Here is a 21,637-nt window from a genome sequence, read left to right as displayed (position 1 = left end):
GGCGATTGGGATTGACATGTATACACTGATGTGTATAAAACTGATGCCTAATAAGAACCTGCAGTATAAAAAAACAAACAAAACAACTAATACTAAACTTTCATTGGGTTATTTGTATGGAAACATGTTAATATAAATGTTTCAGACATTACATGAAATTTCTAAAAATCTTATATTTGTATTTGTATGGAAATATGTATGGAAATATGTTAATATAAATGTTTCAGACATTACATGAAATTTCTAAAAATCAAAAAAAAATAAAATAAAATTAAATTAAATTAAAATTCTGGCCCAAAGTTTTATTTTATCTTTAATTAATGTGTAACGTGAAGGCAGTATGGGTCTAGATAATCTCCAGTCCAGTTTTACCTGTAGCTAGGCAGAAAATGAATTGGCAAAAATAAGTCTGACTATTGTAAATAGTGCTGCAATGAACATTGTGGTACATGACTCTTTTTGAATTATGGTTTTCTCAGGATATATGTCCAGTAGTGGGATTGCTGGGTCATATGGTAGCAACCTAATGGATCAAGAGATGAATGGATAAAGAAGATGTGGCACATATATACAACGGAATATTACTCAGCCATAAAAAGAAACGAAACTGAGTTATTTCTGGCGAGGTAGATGGACATAGAATCTGTCATACAGAGTGAAGTAAGTCAGAAAGAGAAAAACAAATACCATATGCTAACACACATATAAGGAATCTAAAAAAAAAAAAAAATGGTTCTGATGAACCTAGAGGCAGGACAGGAATAAAGACACAGCTGTAGAGAATGGACTTGAGGACACGGGGAGGGGGAAGGGTAAGCTGGGATGAAGTGAGAGAGTGGCATGTACATATATACACTACCAAATGTAAAATAGATAGCTAGTAGGAAGCAGCTGCATAGCACAGGGAGATCAGCTCGATGCTTTGCAACCACCTAGAGGGGTGGGATAGGGAGGGTGGGAGGGAGACGCAAGAGGGAGGGGATATGGGGATATACGTATGCATATAGCTGATTCACTGAGTTATACAGCAGAAACTAAAACAACATTGTAAAACAATTATACTCCAATAAAGATGTTTAAAAAAAAGATTAAAAAAAATAAGTCTGTACTACTCTATTTCTCCTTAGCCCTAGCCTTCAGACATTAGGACTAAGGAAGAAGAAGTCTAGAACTATCTTTAAGGAAAACCCCAACCCCACAGGCCATTCTAACCAGGACAGAGGGTACACAATGACGTGAATCAGTGGGTAACTTTGATTTTGTTTAAGGATCCAATTTTTTCTTCAGATATTAGCTACTCTAAAAAGTATTTTGAATGGAGAGAAATTTTAGGGTTTATTATATTCATTTTTAACCTATATTTTACCTTTTCTGTTTTTTCCAGGGTTTCAATGTCCACTTTATTCATGAAGTTGGTTTCCGTACTAATGTAGTAATCACCCTTGTACTGCACATAGTTGACATTGGTGTTGTCAGTAATTGCTGAAATCAAACCCCAGAGTTATTTAAACACCACAACTTTCTCAAGGGAGAAAGCAGTTTAAACATCCTCTCATATCAAAAATATATATATTTCAATATTCATATTTATATAGATCGACATATATCATAATAATTTAAAGAATCATCACTATCCCCAGCAAATTCTGAGCATATTAAAGGCTGCTTACCAGGCAGTTCAAATTTTGACATGAAACGTTCAAAAACATTCTTGCATGGATCAGGGAGAGCCAATGTGCCAAATTCTGAGATCACAATTCGATCATGAACACTGTTGGCCTTATATGTATCACTCTGTAGAAACTTGCTCCTGTATGTCACTGTGCCCTTCTCCACCTTGAACTGGTGAAGTAAAGCCATTCCATCAAACCAGTGATTGTACCTTTAAACAGGAGCAAAAATAGAAAAATAAATATTAGGAAGATAAACATGGGGTCAAAATGAGAGATTTCAAATACAGAAATAAGGAAATGGGATGGGTTCCCAGCAGAACCTGCTCAGTCAAAGAACTTGAAATTAAGGGTTGATAGCTTTTGAGTATATCCTGGAGTATAACAATGAAAGAGCAACTTACATTCTCTTGACCCTTACCCCTTATCAAAAAGCTCACACATCAGAGGGCTAAATAAAAACCCTAAGCTGGTGACGCCTAAGATAATTCTGTCTTTAACCTATAGCCAAGATATCAGCATATGGAATGCTTGATATTTCTCAAATTAAAATGGATTCCAAAACTTTTAGAGATAGTTATCTTCATATCTTATACATATTACATTTTCTATTTATTTAAAATTTTTTTCAAATGTATCAAAACTATGCTAAAGTAAGCAAGTAAGATGACTGTCTTTACTGGATAATCATTTTTGTCCATATAATTATACTATAGAAATGATGTGTCTAAATGATGGAACATCAAAACACTGTAAGGAAAAGTTTGTGCTTTGCTTTTAAAAGGGTTTAACATTATTTAGTCTTTTCTCTCATATGCTTGACAGATTGAATGCTTAATGTCTTCAGCATGAATAACAAGCTAAAAGGCTTGGTCTTCTCTTAAAGGCTTGTCTTAAAAGGCTATGGTCTTGAAAGCAGGGATTCAAAGAGATATTTGTACACCCATCTTACAGCAGCATTATTTACAATAACCAAAAGGTGGAAACAACCCAAGCATCCATCAGCTGAAGAATGGGATAAACAAAATTTAACATACATATATTAATATATATTACACAGCCTTAAAAAGGAAAGAAATTCTGTCACATGCTATAACATGGATAAACCTTAAGGACACCATCTAAATGAAATAAGCCAGTCACAAAAGACAAATACTATATGATAGCACTTACATGAGATATCTAAAGTAGTCAAACTCACAGAAACAGGAAGTAGAATGGTGGTTACCAGGGACTCAGGGGAGGGGGAAATGGAGAGCTATTGTTTAATGGGTATAGAGTTTCAGTTTCTCAAGATGAAAAAGTTCTGAAGATCTGTTTCACAACACTAACCTGTACATTTAAATATGGTTGAGTTGGCAAATTTTATGTGTTTTTTACCACAATTTTTTTTAAGCTGCAGGAAATAAAGGTTTTTTTTTTAAGGCCCTCTTTACGCAGTGATTTGAGATGACATCTTTATAATTTTATCATTTTTGATATGAGAGGATGTTTAAACTGCTTTCTCCCTCAATTTTATTGAGTTTATAAACCCAATTTCCATAAGTTCTTGGGTCCATTTCTGGGCTTTTTATTCTGTATCACTTGTCTATTTGTCCATTCATGCATCAATATCACAATGTTTTAATTATAGAGTCTTTATAGTATATTTTAACATCTGATAGGGCTAGTCCCCACCCCTCTCTGAGAATTTTCTTTATTAGTGTTTTCTTGACTATTCTTGCATATTTATTTTTCCACATGAACTTTAGTATTCATTTGTCTAACTTCCTTTAAAAACTGGAATTTTTATTAAGATTGTATTAAATTTAAAAATTAACTTAGGGAGAACTGACATGTTTGTGATGTTGAATCATCCATCCTATACAAGAACAGAGGATCTTTCCATTTAATTGTGTCTTTTAGGAGTGTTTGAAAGTTTGCACATTTCTTATTAAACTCATTTCTAAGCATTTACTCTTCTTTGTTGCTATTTTAAATGAGGTTTGTTCCTACCATTATGCCCCCTAACTGGTTATTATTTGTGTATATGAAAGCTAGTGATTTCAGTATGTTAATTTTACATCCTGTTACCTCACCTTTTATTTGTTTGTGTTATTTTGTCATTAATTCTCTGCAGCTTTCCAGGTTTACTTTACTAATCCGTGTGCCTCTAATTAGTTTCTTTAGTCTAATTGTATTGGCTACATCTGGTTAAATAGAAGTGAAGATAGTAGGCATCCTTTCCTTGTTTCTGCTTTAGAAAAAAACTTGTAATGGTTCCCAATTAATATTACTGGTTTTAGGACTAAAATGAAAATATATTAATTTATATCTGTGTGTAGATATATACGTGTATATATACGTATACATGTATATATACACACATATATACTCACATATATAAATATATGTATATATAAAATACATATATAAATTTGTATGTATGTGTGTATATATACATATATGTACAAAATCGTGTTAAGAAAGTATCCATCAAGTCCTACTATCTTGAGTATTTTTATGAGGAATGGATGTTGAATTTTGACAAACATTTTGTTAGCATTTATGGAGAAGATTATGATTATGACTATGATTATGATTATTTTTCTTGAGATCTATTAATATGGTATATGACAGTAATGGATTTCCAAATAATGAACCCATCTTGCATTCTTGGAATTAATCCTACTTGATCATAGTGAATTATATGTTTAATGTAGTGTTGGATTCTGTTTGTTAAGAAAATATTTATATTATATTAGTACTATATATTTCGCACTTTTTTATGGATATTCATAAATAATATGAATAATTGTCTTCTTTTTTGTAACAACTTTATCATGTGTAGATATCAATATTATACTTGCTTCATAAAAAGTGGGAAACTTCTCTTCATTTTCAATCCTTTAAAATAATCTATAGAGCACTGAAACTATCTGATATTTGAAGGTTTGGTAGAATTTCCCTGTGAAATAATCTGGGCCTAGTGCTTTTTTTTTTTTTTATAAATTTATTTATTTATTTTATTTTTATTTTTGGCTGTGTTGGGTCTTCGTTTCTGTGTGAGGGTCTTCGTTTCTGTGTGAGGGCTCTCTCTAGCTGCGGCGAGCGGGGGCCACTCCTCATCGCGGTGCGCGGGCGTCTCACTATCGCGGCCTCTCTTGTTGCGGAGCACAGGCTCCAGACGCGCAGGCTCAGTAGTTGTGGCTCACGGGCCCAGCTGCTCCGCAGCATGTGGGATCTTCCCAGACCAGGGCTCGAACCCGTGTCCCCTGCATTGGCAGGCGGATTCTCAACCACTGCACCACCAGGGAAGCCCCCTAGTGCTTTTTTTAAGAAGCAGTTTCACAATAAGTTTCTTGTTTTCTTCTACAGAAATTGGTCTGTTTAAACTTTCTACCTCTATCAATTTTGGTATTCTGTATTTCCTCAGGGAATTATCCATTTCCTTGAGGTTTTCAAATGTATTTGCATAGAGGCCCACAAAATCTTCTATAATTTTTTATCTGTTTCAATGGCTTCTTTTTCATTGTCATTTCTTTCTTTTCTTCTTTTCTTTTTTTTTTTCTTTTTTTTTTTGGCCACACCATGCGGCTTGTGGGATCTTAGTTCCCTGACCAGGGATTGAACCCGTGTCCCCTGCAATGGAAGTGCAGAGTCCTAACCACTGGACTGCCAGGGAATTCCTTCATTGTCATTGCTTTCTCCCTTTTTCCTTGATACGTTAGCTAGTGGTTTCTCACTCTATTTTGGTAATTTTTTTATCAAAAAACATTCAAAACAAAATAGTTTCAATAATTATTGTTATTCTGGTCTAAATCCCAATAAAATCATGATACGTAGAGCCAAACACAATACTCTGTGTATAAACTCAGACACTCAGCTTCCTCATTTAAGATATTTCATATTCTTTTCTTTCTTTCTTGTTTTTATTTGTTACCACCTCAAATTGCTGACTTGCACTGAGCTGTCAAGCAAAACCCCTAATTTTTAACACATTCTGCTGTTAAACCAATCTCTTCCATCTTCATTATTGTAATAACTGGTTTTCTTGATCCATATTTACCTTTAATAAATTTTAACTTGTTAGATTCCATCTCACAAGATCCTTCTAGACCCTGTCATTCTATTCATTCATTTATTCAAATCAACCAACATTTTTTGAGTCCCTACTATCTGCCAGGCATTGTCCAAGCTCAGCAATTACAGGCATATAAATAACTATAATACAAAATGATTACTGCAACAATGGAGAAGTGTTAAAAAACGTTACCTATGCACAGGAGCAACAGGATGGAAGGATGAGGTTATCAGGGAAAGATCAAGAGGAAAGAAGACATTTAGTTGGTTCTTTAAGGATGTTTGCCAATTGGAGAAGAGTAGAAGGGTATCCTAGTGAGAGGTAATAAAAATTTTTAAAAAAAGGAAGAGCCTGAAGGCATATGGTATCTTGGAGGAATAGCCAGTAAACAAATTAGTGTGTAGACAGAGCCGTCAGTGGCAGGTGATGATGATAGAGAAACAGGTCAGCACAAGACCTACCAGCACTTAAATTTAAGGCTTAAAGAACTTCAACAGGAAAGCATGAAGTTTTGGAACAGGAAAGTGAAACTGTGAGACTTGTATCTTAAGAAGGTCACTCTGGACATAGAGTAGAATATGGGACAGAAAGAGGAGCATTCAGGCAATAATACAAGTGAGAAAAGATAAGAGACTAAACTGAAGCAGTACAGTTAGAAAGGAACAAATAGCAGAAATAAGTCAGAGATGACTGACAGGAGGTAGGCAGTGACAAAAAGAGAGTCCAAAAGTCACACCTGAATGGATGGTGATTCTTTAACTGAGACAGAGAATACATGAAGAGCAAGTATTGGGGAAAAGCAAACAGTTCAGTTTTGAACAAGAGTCTGAGCCGTTTGCAAAACATCAGGGTACAGATGTTCCACAGCCAGTTGGGAAAATACAGGTCTAGAGCACAAGAGATGGGTGTGGGGTGGGAGAGAGATATTTGAGAGCATCTCTGTGTGACAGACATAGCCATAGGTGCAAATGGGATAATAACACCATCTACTGAGCACTTACTACATGCCAGGTACTGTGCTGGGCACTTCACCACATCTTTATATATATATATATATATGGTGTGTGTATACAGTTGACCCTTGAACAACATGAGTTTGAACTGTATGGGTCCACTTATACACAGATTTTTTCAGTAGTAGATACTGTGGTACTACATGATCTGCAGTTGGTTGATGCAGAACCACAGATGTGAAGCAACCATGGGTATAAAGGGCTGACTATAAGTTATACGCAGTTTTCCCACTATGCAGAGGGCTGGTGCCCCTAACCCCCAAGTTGTTCAAGGGTCAAATATATAAATATTTATCCCCCCCCTTCACATTGATTAGAGATGTGGAACTACTATTACCATATTACAGATGTGAAAACCACGGTTCAGAGCAACAACAAGCCCAGGGTCACAGGACAGGTAAGTGACAGAACAAGGATCTCAACCCAGTGCTGACTCCAAATCCTGGGATCTACAACACCTCCAAAAGTAAGGTGAACCATAAGAAGTTATATGGCAGGAAAGGGAGTGGAGAGAGAGGGCACTGAGGGAAAGAGGAGAATGAAAATGTACTGAGTGCCCATCCCTGTCAGCCACTGAATGAAGCACTTTGTATGCATTATCTCCTTTAATCATCATATCCAGTCATTAAAATCGATTTTATTAGCCCCATTTTTCATATGGGAAACCTTGCTCAAGATCATAGTGCTGATAAGTGGTGAAAATGAAATCTGAACCCACCCCATCTTATTCTAAAGAATGTATTATTTCTACTATAGCAAAGAAAACATACAATGAGAGAAAAGGAGGGAATGCTCAGGTCAGAGGCTGGGGAATATCAACATCAAAGGGGCAGTGAAGTGAGCAGCAAAAAAAATTATTTTAAAACATGCAATCAGAGAGACAGAAGAAGAATCAAGAGAAAGTGTTATGTGGGAATCCAGGACCAGAGAATGTTAAGACGGGTGGTCAAAAAGGTCAAATACTGTAGAAAAGTCAGGCTGAGGACTGGAAAACCCATTTCATTTAATATTTAACAGGCTTTGGTGACCTTTCTGAGAACTGATAGCATAGCACGGTGGGGTGAAAAGTCAGATGGCAGTGAACTGAGAAGACCTCAGTAAGCAGGAAAACAGAAACGGTGAGAGGAGGAAAGAGGGTATTTGCTGGAGAGGAAGGTGGGAAGGAATGAGGGTTTTCTTAGGAATGAGAGGACATTTGCAGGCTGAGATGAGGGGTTAGTGAAGGAGAAACAGATACAAGGGGAGGAGCATGAATGAGGAGGGAAGAGGCCCACTTCCTCTGATGATGATGAGAGGCAGGAGTAGGTACCTCTGTGGGGAGATGGGGAGGTGGGGAAGACAGCAGCTGAAGGAGCTCAAATCCAATTGCCCCTCTATCCATTATAAAGTAGGCAGGTCTATCTGTTGAGAGTGAAAGGGACAGGGAGAGTGATGGAGGCTTCAGGAAAGGGACCCTGTGGGAAGCTGGAAAGAGCTAAAGATTTCCTGGCAGCACCAAGGGCTCAGCTGGGGCTGGAAATCATAATTTTGGAATTGAATCAATCCGCAATGTTCTGTGTTTCCTCTAGAAGTGCTCAGGAGGCCTGGGCCCTGAGTGGAGGAAACCAGAAATAGGCTAATGTAGGACCAGAAATGGTCAGAGGAGAGGCAGAGATCGCCAAGGCAAAGGAAGTGAGGATGGTGGTGAGAGTGTATTTGAAGGGATTGATCGTGGAATCTGCACCTGGGAGAAGAAACTAAAGGAAAGCTGATAAACTGAGAAGATGGAGAAGAGTAAGAAGAAGAGAACTTGACGCAATTGAAAATAAGTTTCATGGGAATGGAGGAGTGTGGAAATTGGGGCTTTGAGCACCAAGTGGAGTTTCAGAGTTCAAGATTTCAGGGGTAGGGCAATTCTGTGGAATAAGATGCAGGATGTGGCCTCAGTACGTGGCCTTAGTGAAGTGGCACAGAAGGGGACAATCACTGCAGTGGGGACGGTCAAGGAATTACAAGGCTGGAGTGTCTTCATCATGGATCCTGAAGTCATTCCAGATGAGTGGTAAATAGTAAAATGCTGAGGATATTTACTATTCTGCCCAGAGTCCTATGATTTTAAAAACTGATAGGCATGCCTTCAATGCAATCATTGATAAAAAGTTTTTAATTGAAGAAAGGCCTTTGTCATGTCACTACTATGTCTGCATGTTGATCTTTTGAGTAGCATCTAACAAAGAGATCAGAGATTCACAACCAAGTGGGGCTATTCTTGTCCACAGGTTAAGAGTCACATTGACTTCAGGTCTCTACCTCTCCCTTTAAATCTAATTTGGGATCTCGAAGATGGTGAGTAGAAGGACATGCATTCACCCCTTCTTGCAAGAGCACTGGAATCACAACTAACTGCTGAGCAACCATCAATGGAAAAACACTGGAACCTACAAAAAGGATATCCTACATCCAAAGACAAAGTAGAGGCCACAGTGAGATGGTAGGAGGGGTGCAATCGCAATAGAATAAAATCCCATACCCGCTGGGTGGGCAACCCACAGACTGGAAAGCAATTATACCACAGAAGTTCTCCCACTGAGTGAAGGTTCTGAGCCCTGAGTTGGGCTTCCCAGCCTGTGGGTCCAGCAATAGGAGGAGGAGTTCCCCAGAAAGTCCAGCTTTGAAGGCCAGCAGGATTTGATTGCAGGACTTCCACAGGAATGGGGGAAATAGAAACTCCACTCTTGGAGGGCACACACAAATTCTTCTGCTCCCCAGGACCCAGGGGAAAAAGCAGTGACCCCATAAGAGACTGGGCCAGACTATCTACTAGTATTGGAGGGTCTCTTGCAGAGGCAGGGGACAGCTGTGGCTCACTGTGGGGACAAAGACACTGGCAGCAGCAGTTCTGGGAAGTACTCATTGGTGTGAGCCCTCCTGGAGGCTGCCATTAGCCAAGAGAATTCAGCACCACCAGACCAGCTTTGCAACAAATGCTAAAGGAACTCCTCTAGGCAGGGCAGAGACCAGAAACTTAAAATAACCTTGTACACATATAGACTGCTATATCAAAACCTCATGGGAACAGCAAGCCCAAAAACTACAATAGATAGACACACACAAAAGAAAAAGCAACCCAAACACAACACTAAAGATGGTCATCAAACCACAAAAGAATAGAAAAGAGGAAAAGAAGAAAAAAGACTTACAAAACAAACCCAAAACAATTAAGAAAATGGCAATAGGAACATACATATCAATAATTACCTTAAATGTAAATGAATTAAGGGACTTCCCTGGTGGAGCAGTGGTTAAGAATCCACCTGCCAATGCAGGGGATGTGGGTTCAAGCCCTGGTCTGGGAAGATCCCACATGCTGCAGAGCAACTAATCCCGTGCACCACAACTACTGAGTCTGCGCTCTACAGCCCATGAGCCACAACTACTGAGTCTGCGTGCCACAACTACTGAAGCCCGTGAGCTCTAGGGCCTGTGTGCCACAACTACTGAGCCCATGTGCTGCAACTACTGAAGCCCGCAAGCCTACAGCCCATGCTCCGCAACAAGAGAAGCCACTGCAATGAGAAGCCTGTGCACCACAACAAAGAGTAGCCCCCACTCGCCGCAAATAGAGAAAGCCCACACACAGCAATGAAGACCCAACACAGCCAAAAATAAATAAAATTTTTTTAAAATGTAAATGAATTAAATGCTCCAACCAATCCTGCAGTACTAAGAGGGAAGTTTATAGCAATACAATCTTACCTCAAGAAACAAGAAAAATCCCAGATAAACAACCTAACCTTACATCTAAAGGAACTAGAGAAAGAAGAACAAACAAAACCTAAGTTCGTAGAAGGAAACAAATCATAAAGATCAGAGCAGAAATAAATGAAATAAAAATGAAGAAAACAATAGCAAAGATCAATGAAACTAAAAGCTGGTACTTGAAAAGATGAACAAAATTGATAAACCTTTAGTCAGACTCATCAAGAAAAAAGCAAGGGGACTCAAATCAATAAAATTAGAAATGGAAAAGGAAAAGTTACAACTGACACCACAGAAATACAAAGGATCATAAGAAACTACTACAAACAACTGTATACCAATAAATGGACAACCTGGAAGAAATGGACAAGTTCTTAGAAAGGTACATTATCCCAAGACTGAACCAGGAAGAAATAGAAAATATGAACAGGCCAATCACAAGCACTGAAGTTGACATTGTGATTAAAACACTCCCAACAAACAAAAGTCGAGGCCTGATGGCTTCAGAAGTTCTACCAAACATTTAGAGAAGAGCTAACACCAATCCTTCTGAAACTCTTCAAAAAATTGCAGAGGAAGGAACACTCCCAAACTCATTCTATGAGTCTACCATCACCCTGATACCAAAAGCAGACAAAGATACCACAAAACAAGAAAATTACAGGCCAATATCACTGATGAACATAAGATGCAAAAATCCTCAACAAAATACTAGCAAACAGAATCCAACAACACATTAAAAGGATCATACACCATGATCAAGTGGGATTTATCCCAAGGATGCAAGGATTTTTCAGTATACGCAAATCAGTCAATATGATACTCCACACCAACAAACTGAAGAATAAAAACCATATGATCATCTCAATAGATGCAGGAAAAGCTTTTGACAAAATTCAGCACCCATTTATGATAAAAACTCTTCACACAGTGGGCATAGAGGGAACATACCTCAACATAATAATGGCCATATATGACAAACCTACAGCTAACATCATACTCAATGGTGAAAAGCTGAAGGCATTTCCTCTAAGATCAGGAATAAGACCAGGATGTCCACTCTCGTCACTTTTATTCAACATAGTTTTGGAAGTCCTAGCCATGGCAATCAGAGAAGAAAAAGAAATAAAAGGAATCCAAATTGCAAAAGAAGAAGTTGAACTGTCACTGTTTGCAGATGACATGATACTATTCATAGAAAATCCTAAAGATGTCACCAGAAAAATACTAGAGCTCAATGAATCAATTGAGCTCAATGATTCAATGAATCAATGAATTTGGTAAAGTTGCAGGTTATAAAATTAATACACAGAAATCTCTTGCATTTCTATACACTAACAACAAAAGACCAGAAAGAGAAATTAAGGAAATAATCCCATTTACCATTGCATCAAAAAGAATAAAATACCTAGATATAAATCTACCTAAGGAGGCAAAAGACCTGTACTCTGAAAACTATAAGACGCTGATGAAAGAAATCAAAGATGACACAAACAGATGGAAAGATATACCATGTTCTTGGATTAGAAGAATCAATACTGTGAAAATGACTATACCACTCAAGGCAATCTACAGATTCAATGCAATCCCTATCAAATTACCAATAGCATTTTTCACAGAACTAGAACAAAAAATCTTAAAATTTGTATGGAGACACAAAAGACCCTGAATAGCCAAAGCAATCTTGAGAAAGAAAAATGGAGCTGGAGAAATCAGGCTTCCTGGCTTCAGACTATAATGCAAAGCTATAGTCATCAAAGCAGTATGGTACTGGCACAAAAATAGAAATATAGATCAATGGAACAGGATAGAAAGCCCAGAAATAAATCCACTCACCTATGGTCAATTAATCTACAACAAAGGAGGCAAGACTATACAATGCTGGAAAGACAGTCTCTTCAACAAATGGTGCTGGGAAAACTGGACAGCTATATGTAAAAAAATGAAATTAGAACATTCTTTAACACTATATACAAAAATAAGCTCAAAATGGATTAAAGACCCAAATGCAAGACTGGACACTATAAAACTCTTAGAGGAAAACACAGGCAGAACACTCTCTGACATAAATCACAGCAATATTTTTTTTCGATCCATCTCCCAGAGTAATGGAAATAAAAACAAAAATAAACAAATAGGACCTAATTAAACTCAAAAGCTTTTGCACAGCAAAGAAAACCATAAACAAAAGGACAACCCACAGATTGTGAGAAAATATTTGCAAATGATGTGCTCGACAGGGGATTAGTCTCCAAAATTTACAAACAGCTCATGCAGCTTATATCATCAAAACAAATAACCCAATCAAAAAATGTGCAGAAGACCTAAATAGACTTTTCTCCAAAGAAGACATATAGATGGCCAAAAGGCACATGAAAAGATGTTCAACATCGCTAATTATTAGAGAAATGCAAATAAAAACTACACTGAGATATCACCTCACACCAGTCAAAATGGCTATCATCAAAAAGACTACAAACAATAAATGCTGGAGAGGATATAGAGAAAAGGGAAACCTTCTACACTGTTGGTGGGAATATAAATTGGTACAGCCACTATGGAGAACAGTATGGAGGTTCCTTAAAAAACTAAAAATAGAGCTACCATATGATCTTGCAATGCCGCTCCTGGGCATGTATCTGGAGAAAAACATGGTCCAAAAGGATACATGCACTCCAATGTTCATTGCAGCACTGTTTACAATAGCCAAGATATGGAGGCAACCTAAATGTCCATCAACAGAGGAATGGATAGAGAAGATGTGGTACATATATACAATGGAATATTATTCAGCCATTAAAAAGAATGAAATAATGCCATTTGCAGCAACATGGACAGACCTAGAGATTGTCATACTGAGTGAAGTAAGTCAGACAGAGAAAGAGAAACATCGTATGATATCATTTATATGTGGAATCTAAAAACAAATGAACTTATTGAGAAAACAGAAAGAGACTCACAGATTTAGAGAACGAACTTATGGTTACCAGGGGGGAAGGGTAGGCAAGAGGGGCAGTTAGGGAGTTTGGGATTGACATGTACACACTGCTATATTTAAAATGGATAACCAACAAGGACCTACTGTATAGCACAGGGAACTCTCCTCAATATTATGCAACAACCTAAATGGGAAAAGAATTTGAAAAAGAATAGATACATGTATATGTATAACTGAATCACTTTGCTGTACACCTGAAACTATCACTATCACAACGTTGTTAATCAACTATATTCCAATATAAAATAAAAAGTTTAAAAAAAAAAAGAAATGCCCCCCAAATGTTTGCAAGTGAATTCTATTGAAAAGACATGAAAGATATGAATGAGACTTAGGGGTCCACAAAAGAGAAAGTTGTATATTATGATAACAAAAATAACTGATGATGCCTTTTAGAAATAAAAAAGAAAAGTCTCCCATGAAAATAAATAAGTAAATCTAAGTTGGGAGCCAAACCACTAAACTAAGCCTCAATTTGTCTTCTCCTCAACTTGAAGATACCTGTACTTCTCACCCAAGAGGCAGGCAAGACCTTGTTCTTGCTATAAATACCTACTGCTGGCTCTGAAAAAGAATTGATTTGAAGGACAAAGTAGACACTTATGAGGACCAACCACACCGCCCATTTTCCTTCTCCCACAAAGATCTTTATCTTAAAAGAGGCCTGTGGTGCAATCCCAGGCCCTGAGTAGCTCTGCTACTTGGTTTTACAACTGACTAAAGCTACTCCTGTAGCAGATGAAATACCATGTGCTTTTTGTAAGAGGCTGTTACCCTCTGGGCAGTGGACTAGTAGTTTTATTTTTCTTTTCCTCCTCCTCTTCCTTTTTGCTTCATAATCTTTTTTCAAATTATAACTTTCATGAAATCCAGATAAAAATAGGGAAAAGTAGAGCTTCTCTGTTAGGGCTAAGGGGGGGTGTCCATAGGTCAGTTCAGTCATTTTCTTTTTTTCTACCTCCAAATCAGTCCCCTACCTTCCCAGCCCCCCAACCATTACCCTAAGCATTTAAAGTAACTTCTTAAAGGCTTCTTGCAGCAGCTGGTTGGGGAGGGGTAGGGCGGTGGAAGAACATTGCATTTTGTTTCCTTCTAGCACTGGCATTTTAAAAGTCTAATATTCAGTAAAGACAAGATGCAACAGGTTCAGCAAATTAAAATATCTGGGTTATTAAGAAATATATCTTAAACATGCCCCTAATTCTTGATCTGTTTCTAACAACAGCTGGAGAAGCACAGTAGGACCGTAATCAGATCCCCACCAGGCCCACAGGAATGATATAACTAATAGAAGGTACAATTAGGTGGTTGCCAGGAGCTTGGGGAAGGGGAGAATGGGGAGTTACTGTTTAATGGGTACAGAGTTTCAGTTTTGCAAGATGAAAAGTAGATGGACGGTGGTGATGATAGCACATCAGTGTGAATGTACTTAATGCTAATGAACTGTACACTCAAAAATAGACGGCAAATTTTATGTAATGTGTATTTTATCATATTTTTTTGAAGGGCAGTGATTTCTGGAATACCATCCAGCCATTAAAAGTAATAGTCATTCAGATTTTGTAGCAACACAGATAAAAAGGCTTATGACAGTATGAAATTTTTTTAAATGAGGGCAAAAAAATTCAGTTAATATCTAAAATATATAAAGAACTCATACACTAAATAGCAAAATAACATAAACCTGGTTTTAAAATGGGCTGAAGATCTGTATAGACATTTTCCCAAAAAAAACATACAGATGGTCAACAGGTACATGAACAGATGCTCAACATCACTAGTCATCAGGCATATGCAAATCAAAACCACAATGACATACCACCCTACACCTGTTAGAATGGCTATTATTGAAAAGACAAGAAATAACAAGTGTTGGGGAGGATGTGCAGAAAAGAGAACGCTCACGCACTGTTGGTGAAAAAGTAAATTAGTACAGCCACTACGGAAACCTGTATGGAGGTTCTTCAAAAAATTAAAAATAGAACTACCATATGATCCAGCAATTCCACTTCTGGATATTTATCCAAAGAAATCAGAAACACTAACTCAAAAAGATATATGCACTCTCATGTTTACTGCAGCATTATTTACAGTAGCTGAGATATGGAAACAACCTAAATGCCCATGGACAGATGAATGGATAAAGAAGCTGTGGCATCTATATACACAATGGAATACTACTCAGCCATAAAAAGGAAAGAAATGTTGTCATTTGCAACATGAATAGAGCTTGAGGGCATTATGCTAAGTGAAATAAGCCAGACAGAGAAAGACAAATACCACATGATCTCACTTATATGTAGAATCTTAAAAAAAAAAAAAAAGAAAAAGAAAAAGAAAAACAAGCTCATAGATACAGAGAATAGACTGGTGATTGCAAGAGGTGAAGGGGATGAAAAGGTACAAACTTCCAGTTATAAAATAAATAAGGGATGTAATGTACAGCATGGTGACTATAGTTAATAATACTTATTGCATATTTGAAAGTTGCTGAGAGTAAATCTTAAAAGTCCTCATCATAAGAAAAAAAATTTTGTAACTATGTATGGTGATGAATGTTAACTAGACTTATTGTGATGATCATTTCACAATACATACAAATACTAAATCATTATGTTGTACACCTGAAACTAGTATAATGTTATATGTCAATTATACTTCACTAAAAAAAATTCTACATATGATTGTGATTATTTAAAACAAATCTATAGAGATTAGCAGGAAATACACCAAAGTGCTAACAGAGCATGCGGTACACACTTTTTCCACACTCTGTTCTATAGGTCAAAAAGTTTTATACAGGTAAAAACTTTCACAATGAAAAAGAAGTTTCAAATATTTTTAAATGTTTAAAGCAAAGTAGATTTCTTCCTGACCATAGTGGTTTCTTCACATCACTTCATGTCCCTAGTAGACACACAGAGAAATAATTCACTAAAGAGTTATTGGGTTTTTTCAATTATTTACATATACTTATTGAGTGCTATTTAAGTATAGGGCATTATCCTAGATATTGGGGATATGGGTTGAACAAGAAAACGTCCCCACCATCATGGAACTGCCATCTAGTGAGGAAACACAGCTAATAAATAAATAAACAAACAAAAATATACTGGATATTGATAATGCAGATAATTAAAATAGGTAATATAAAAAATAGTAGCATTTTTAGATTGGGAGATCAGGGAAGGCTCAAAGGATGTGAAATTTGAGCTCATATCTGAATGACAAGAATCAGACTTGGGAAGAGAGATGAGCAAGCCAATGCCAAGACCCTGAGCAAAAATAAACATACCTGGTTTGAGGAACTGAAAGAGCCATTGTGTCTGGGGAGTACTGGGTAAGGGAGTGGTATGAGGTGAAGACATTGCCCCTTCCTTCAGAAACTTGTGATGAAATAGAGCTTGCTAATCCTATAGATCGTTCCTGACACTTCTCTTTTAGCATAAACTTTCAGGTGACTTAAAATTTACAATATTCTGCAAAGCAGAAAAGTCAAAACTTTTAAAAAAGAATTAAATCTCCATTTTTTTCTGTAGACTATAGTTTCCTCATCTGTAATCAAAGGGATTGCATGGCAATGTTAGCCTCAGAGAGGAAGCAGATATTAATGCATATTCCATAGAACCAGTCCATGGTAAGAAATCCAAATTGTTCTCCAAAATCAAGGCTTACTTATCCTTCCCATACTCGAACTTCCCAGGTCCAATTCGAAGCAGACAGCCATTGAGCCACTTAGGAAAATGTCCCCGGACTCGAGCAGAGATGATCTGCGGAGTCTCCTCCACCGTGGTTAAAAGTGGTGCAATACATGGAAGGCTCTTCCGCTTACTGAAAATCACTTTTTTCTGATGAGTATTTTCCATGTACGTCTTCAACACTGTGAAGAGTAAATCAAAAGCACAAAAATTTTACCAATCTTCTATGAACATTCCAGTTTCTCCATAGACAATAATCTCATCTACTGGTAAGGGAAGTATAAACCTAACACCAAATATAGTCCCCAAATTCCTCTCCTTCCTCATTCTCAGACCACCAACTCTTTGGTTCTCCATTTTTGAACCACAATAATCCTTTTTGTGTTCTTGCAGTACAAATCTGCCTAAGAATTAACTCAGGACTTTAGTTACCACTATTGTCATTTCTCATAGTTGAACAATGCTGGTCTTTTCACAACACTGAATCTACATGCTAAGCACAGATGTACTAATAGCTACACATCATTGTTATAATAAAAAATACCCACCATTCAATATTATCATAATTACATTGACCTCAGTACTTTAGGTACACCAGAATGTGATCCCAAATATTTCATAGTGATTTATGAGAATTTAATAGGATCTGCAATTTAATTTCTGCTATTTTTTTAAATTTTTATTTATTTATTTATTTTTGGCTGCGTTGGGTCTTCATTGCTGCACACGGGCTTTCTCTAGTTGTGGTGAGCGGGGACTACTCTTTGTTGCAGTGCGTGGGCTTCTCATTGCAGTGGCTTCTTTTGTTGCGGAGCACAGGCACTAGGCACGTGGGCTTCAGTAGTTGTGGCACGTGGGCTCAGTAGTTGTGACACTCGGGCTTAGTTGCTCCACGGCATGTGGGGTCTTCCTGGACCAGGGCTCAAACCCATGTTCCTTGCATTGGCAGGCGGATTCTTAACTACTGCGCCACCAGGGGAGCCCCTAATTTCTGCTATTTTAATGGTACACTCATGAATGAACATGGCATTTTCTAGGAAAAAGGTATCATAAATTAAATTATGCAGTGAAACCTGGTCTGAAATTACCTGAAATTCAAAAGCCACAAAAAAGTCATTATTTTATAATAGAGAGCTGAAAATTATCCCTTTATTTCATATTTATTCAGTGTTCACAGGCAGTATTTCCTAACACAGAGGGGTGGTCAAGTACATAATTAATTAGATACTATAAAATATAGTCCTTTATTTTATTTCATAAAACTTTAACAGTGATGAAGTCTAAACTAGAAAACCTAACTAAAACATAGGGACACTATTGTTTTAGCAAAACATTTTATAGTATTGTATCTATTATCCCACTTCTTTCAACTCTTTCAAAAATTGAGTTTAGAGCACTTGAGTCCTTCTACTTTCCTATAAGTAACAATTTGGTCAAACCCAACTATTTCCTGATTTCCCAAAGAAAATTCACTTTCACCCTGAATGTCCTTCCCACTAATCTATCTAAAATTTCCTTAAGGAAGTTTTATCTATTGTTCAAAGTCTATCTGAAATGCTATTTCCTTTAAGAGGCAGCATAGTGTAATACTTAAGAGTGTGGGCCCAGGCTCTGACTGGCTCTAGAATGCTTGGGTTCAAATCTTGGCCTCCCATTTTCCAAATAATTAGCCTTGAGGAAGAACACCTCTCTGTGTTGCTTCCTCCTTCTAAGACGGGAATAATAATAATCCTTATTGCTCCTAAGGCTATAAATAATAAACAAGTTAGGTTATATAAAGTTTTTAGAGCATAGTAAATACTCAAACAATTTTTTGAGTCTTTTTTTATAAATTTATTTATTTTTTATTTATTTATTTTTGACTGCATTGGGTCTTCGTTGCTGCGTGCAGGCTTTCTCTAGTTGCGGTGAGCAGGGGCTACTCTTCATTGCAGTGCATGGGCTTCTCATTGTGGTGGCTTCTCTTGTTGCGGAGCACAGGCTCTAGGCACGTGGGTTTCGGTAATTGTGGCACAGGGGCTCAGTAGTTGTGGCTTGCGGGCTCTAGAGCACAAACTCAGTAGTTGTGATGCACGGGCTTAGTTCCTCCATGGCATGTGGGATCTTCCCGGACCAGGGATCGAACCTGTGTCCCCTGCATTGGCAGGCGGATTCCCAACCACTTCGCCACCAGGGAAGTCCCTCAAACAATGTTACCTATTATTATTTATGTAGCTTTCAATGACCAATCAACAAGATGTAATATCTTCTTTCTTTGAATTATTTATTCATTCAACAAAGTGATAGGCACTGCTGAGGGATAAAAAGTGTTAGAACTTAGATGTAAAGGAACTCACTGCCTAGGAAACAGACATACAAGTAGATCATTTATACTGTAGTCAGCGTTTTGTTTGAGCATTATTTCTCAAGGTCTGGCCTGGGGTCTACTTGTAACAGAAATACCTGGTGTTATTGCTAATGCGCAGATTCATGGACCCCACTCTGGACCTAATCAGAATCTCTGAGGTAGGGCAAGCAGGTATTCTTAGGCATACTACAATAAAATTTGAGAGCCAGAAGATTAGAGGTATAAAGAGGATGCTTTGAAAACTTAGAAAAGGAAACCCTCTGGTATTTATCTTACTACTTTTATTATTATTATGCATATTTACCTTATTTTCACTCTTAGATTAAAATAAGTTCCCTGAGGTCAGATCTTTTACTCCTCTTACTTAAGTAGAAGTAAACTGAATACCCTGATTGGGTATTTGTCTGAATAGAGATTCATGAACTTAAAACATTTTACATTTTAGAAAATATTTACATGTTTATATGTTCTGTACTCCATAGCATGCTGGTGGCAGTTTATTATATATTCTTCATATTTTCCATAGTGCTTGATAATGTAGGCAACAGCTCCTTAAACCCCTTTCTATTCTTAGCTTCTGAGACATTGCACTTTTCTAACTTTCCTGCTTCCTCTTTGTTTGCTTTATGTCAGCTTCCTACTTACTAGCTAACAACCTTGTGCAAGTTACTAATCACTCTAAGCCTCAGATTTTTCAATGATAAAATGTGGATAATGAGAATAAAAGGCAGATAAAACTTCCTGTTCAAGTCCATCATCATAATTAAATATAATAATAGTAGATAATTTCCAAAAGTTAATTCCCTTTATTGGTTCCTCATCACCTCATGAATGTGTTCCTAAAGTCTGACCTTGGACCTTTACTCTAATCTCAGCACTCTCCCTTGGTAATCTCATTTAGTCCCTTATTTTCACCAATTACTTCTTGCAAGTGACTCTCAACATGTCAAAAGAGAATTTTTCATTTTCCCCCTTCCAAATCAATTTTCCCACCTGCTAAATAATCTAGCTTCAAAATCTCTGTGGGCCTTGAATTTGTCTTCCTTCACTGTCCCCCTAACATTCACTAAGTGGTTAAATTCTGCTGATTATACGCACACAATGCCAGGAAGAGGACAAGGGGATGATATAGGGTAGCCATTATAAATTACTAGGGCTCAGAAGTTTGCAAGGGTGCCTGGGACAAATCCTTTGTAAAGATTTTTACCAGTCCACCTCTCCTGGGCAGCTCCCTAAATTTTTCTTCCAGCCTGAACCTGTTCTCATAAGCACTGATGCTTCATATTCTCTTGCCTAGCAGTAACTTCCTTTCTACTGTCATAATTTAGGTCCTCACAACCTCTTAGATGGATATTATCACAGCCTCTTAATTGAAACTAGAGAGGGAAGCTATCATCTATGCCAGAGCTTCCTAATTGGTGGGCCTCTTGATCCCCTTAGCCCTTAGGATGGCCAGAGGCCCCATGTCAATCACCTCCATCTCTAAGCAGCTCATGGGGTTCCAGATCCCATCCAATTTACTCCAGTATGCAGTAAAAATATTATCATTTTCTATGTGAGCTATAACGTAAAAGCATTAGGGAGCACTGCTACTAAATTCATCTTCTAAGCACAGATGTGATTGTGTTGTATATTCCTCCATAAAACCTTTACTAATGACTCCTCACTGTCTACCAAATAAGGTCTAAACTACCTGGCCAGGCATTGATGAAGGCACTGTACAGTCTCACACCAACCTACCTGTCCAGTAATGCCTCTCACTAATACCCTCTCCTCCACCCAAACTCGACCACTCTCCAGTCTCTTCTCATCATAACTGTATACCTGTCTTCACCTAGGATATTTCTCATCTACTTAAGGTGATGCATCCTTCAAGATGCAGTGCCCATGTCACCAGCTTCATAAACACAATATTCCCACTTCATATAGTAAGAACTGATTCTCCTTAGTCTGAAATCACACAGCATCTGTTTTAGCTCTCTTACGGCATTTGTCTTACTCCACCTAGTGTGATAAAGATGAATATACTTTATGACTTCTACTACTAGTACTCGAGTACAGGGTCTTGTTTTTGTCTCCACCCCATTACCTAACACATTTGCCTTACATA

General features: G+C 37.5%; 1 protein-coding gene across 4 annotated transcripts in view; it reads right to left on the bottom strand.

Annotated features, from left to right (window-relative positions):
• The window catches only part of BCO2 (beta-carotene oxygenase 2), a 63,266-nt gene that overhangs the window by 27,921 nt on the left and 13,708 nt on the right, over positions 1-21,637 (bottom strand). For 3 of the 4 annotated variants that reach the window (XM_059930455.1, XM_059930454.1, XM_059930456.1), the window contains exons 3-5: positions 17,158-17,362; positions 1,671-1,882; positions 1,367-1,482 (exon numbers count right to left, since the gene is read on the bottom strand). In XM_059930455.1, the coding sequence (XP_059786438.1) occupies positions 1,367-1,482; positions 1,671-1,882; positions 17,158-17,362 (533 nt within the window). The remainder of the gene's footprint in view (positions 1-1,366; positions 1,483-1,670; positions 1,883-17,157; positions 17,363-21,637) is intronic. The other variant, XM_059930457.1, reaches the window with a different exon arrangement.

This window comes from Balaenoptera ricei, chromosome 8, assembly GCF_028023285.1.
Source record: "Balaenoptera ricei isolate mBalRic1 chromosome 8, mBalRic1.hap2, whole genome shotgun sequence".
NCBI classification, from domain to species: domain Eukaryota; kingdom Metazoa; phylum Chordata; class Mammalia; order Artiodactyla; family Balaenopteridae; genus Balaenoptera; species Balaenoptera ricei.
The sequence above is the reverse complement of the archived record's forward strand: the minus strand, read 5'-3'. Positions and strand labels throughout refer to the sequence as shown.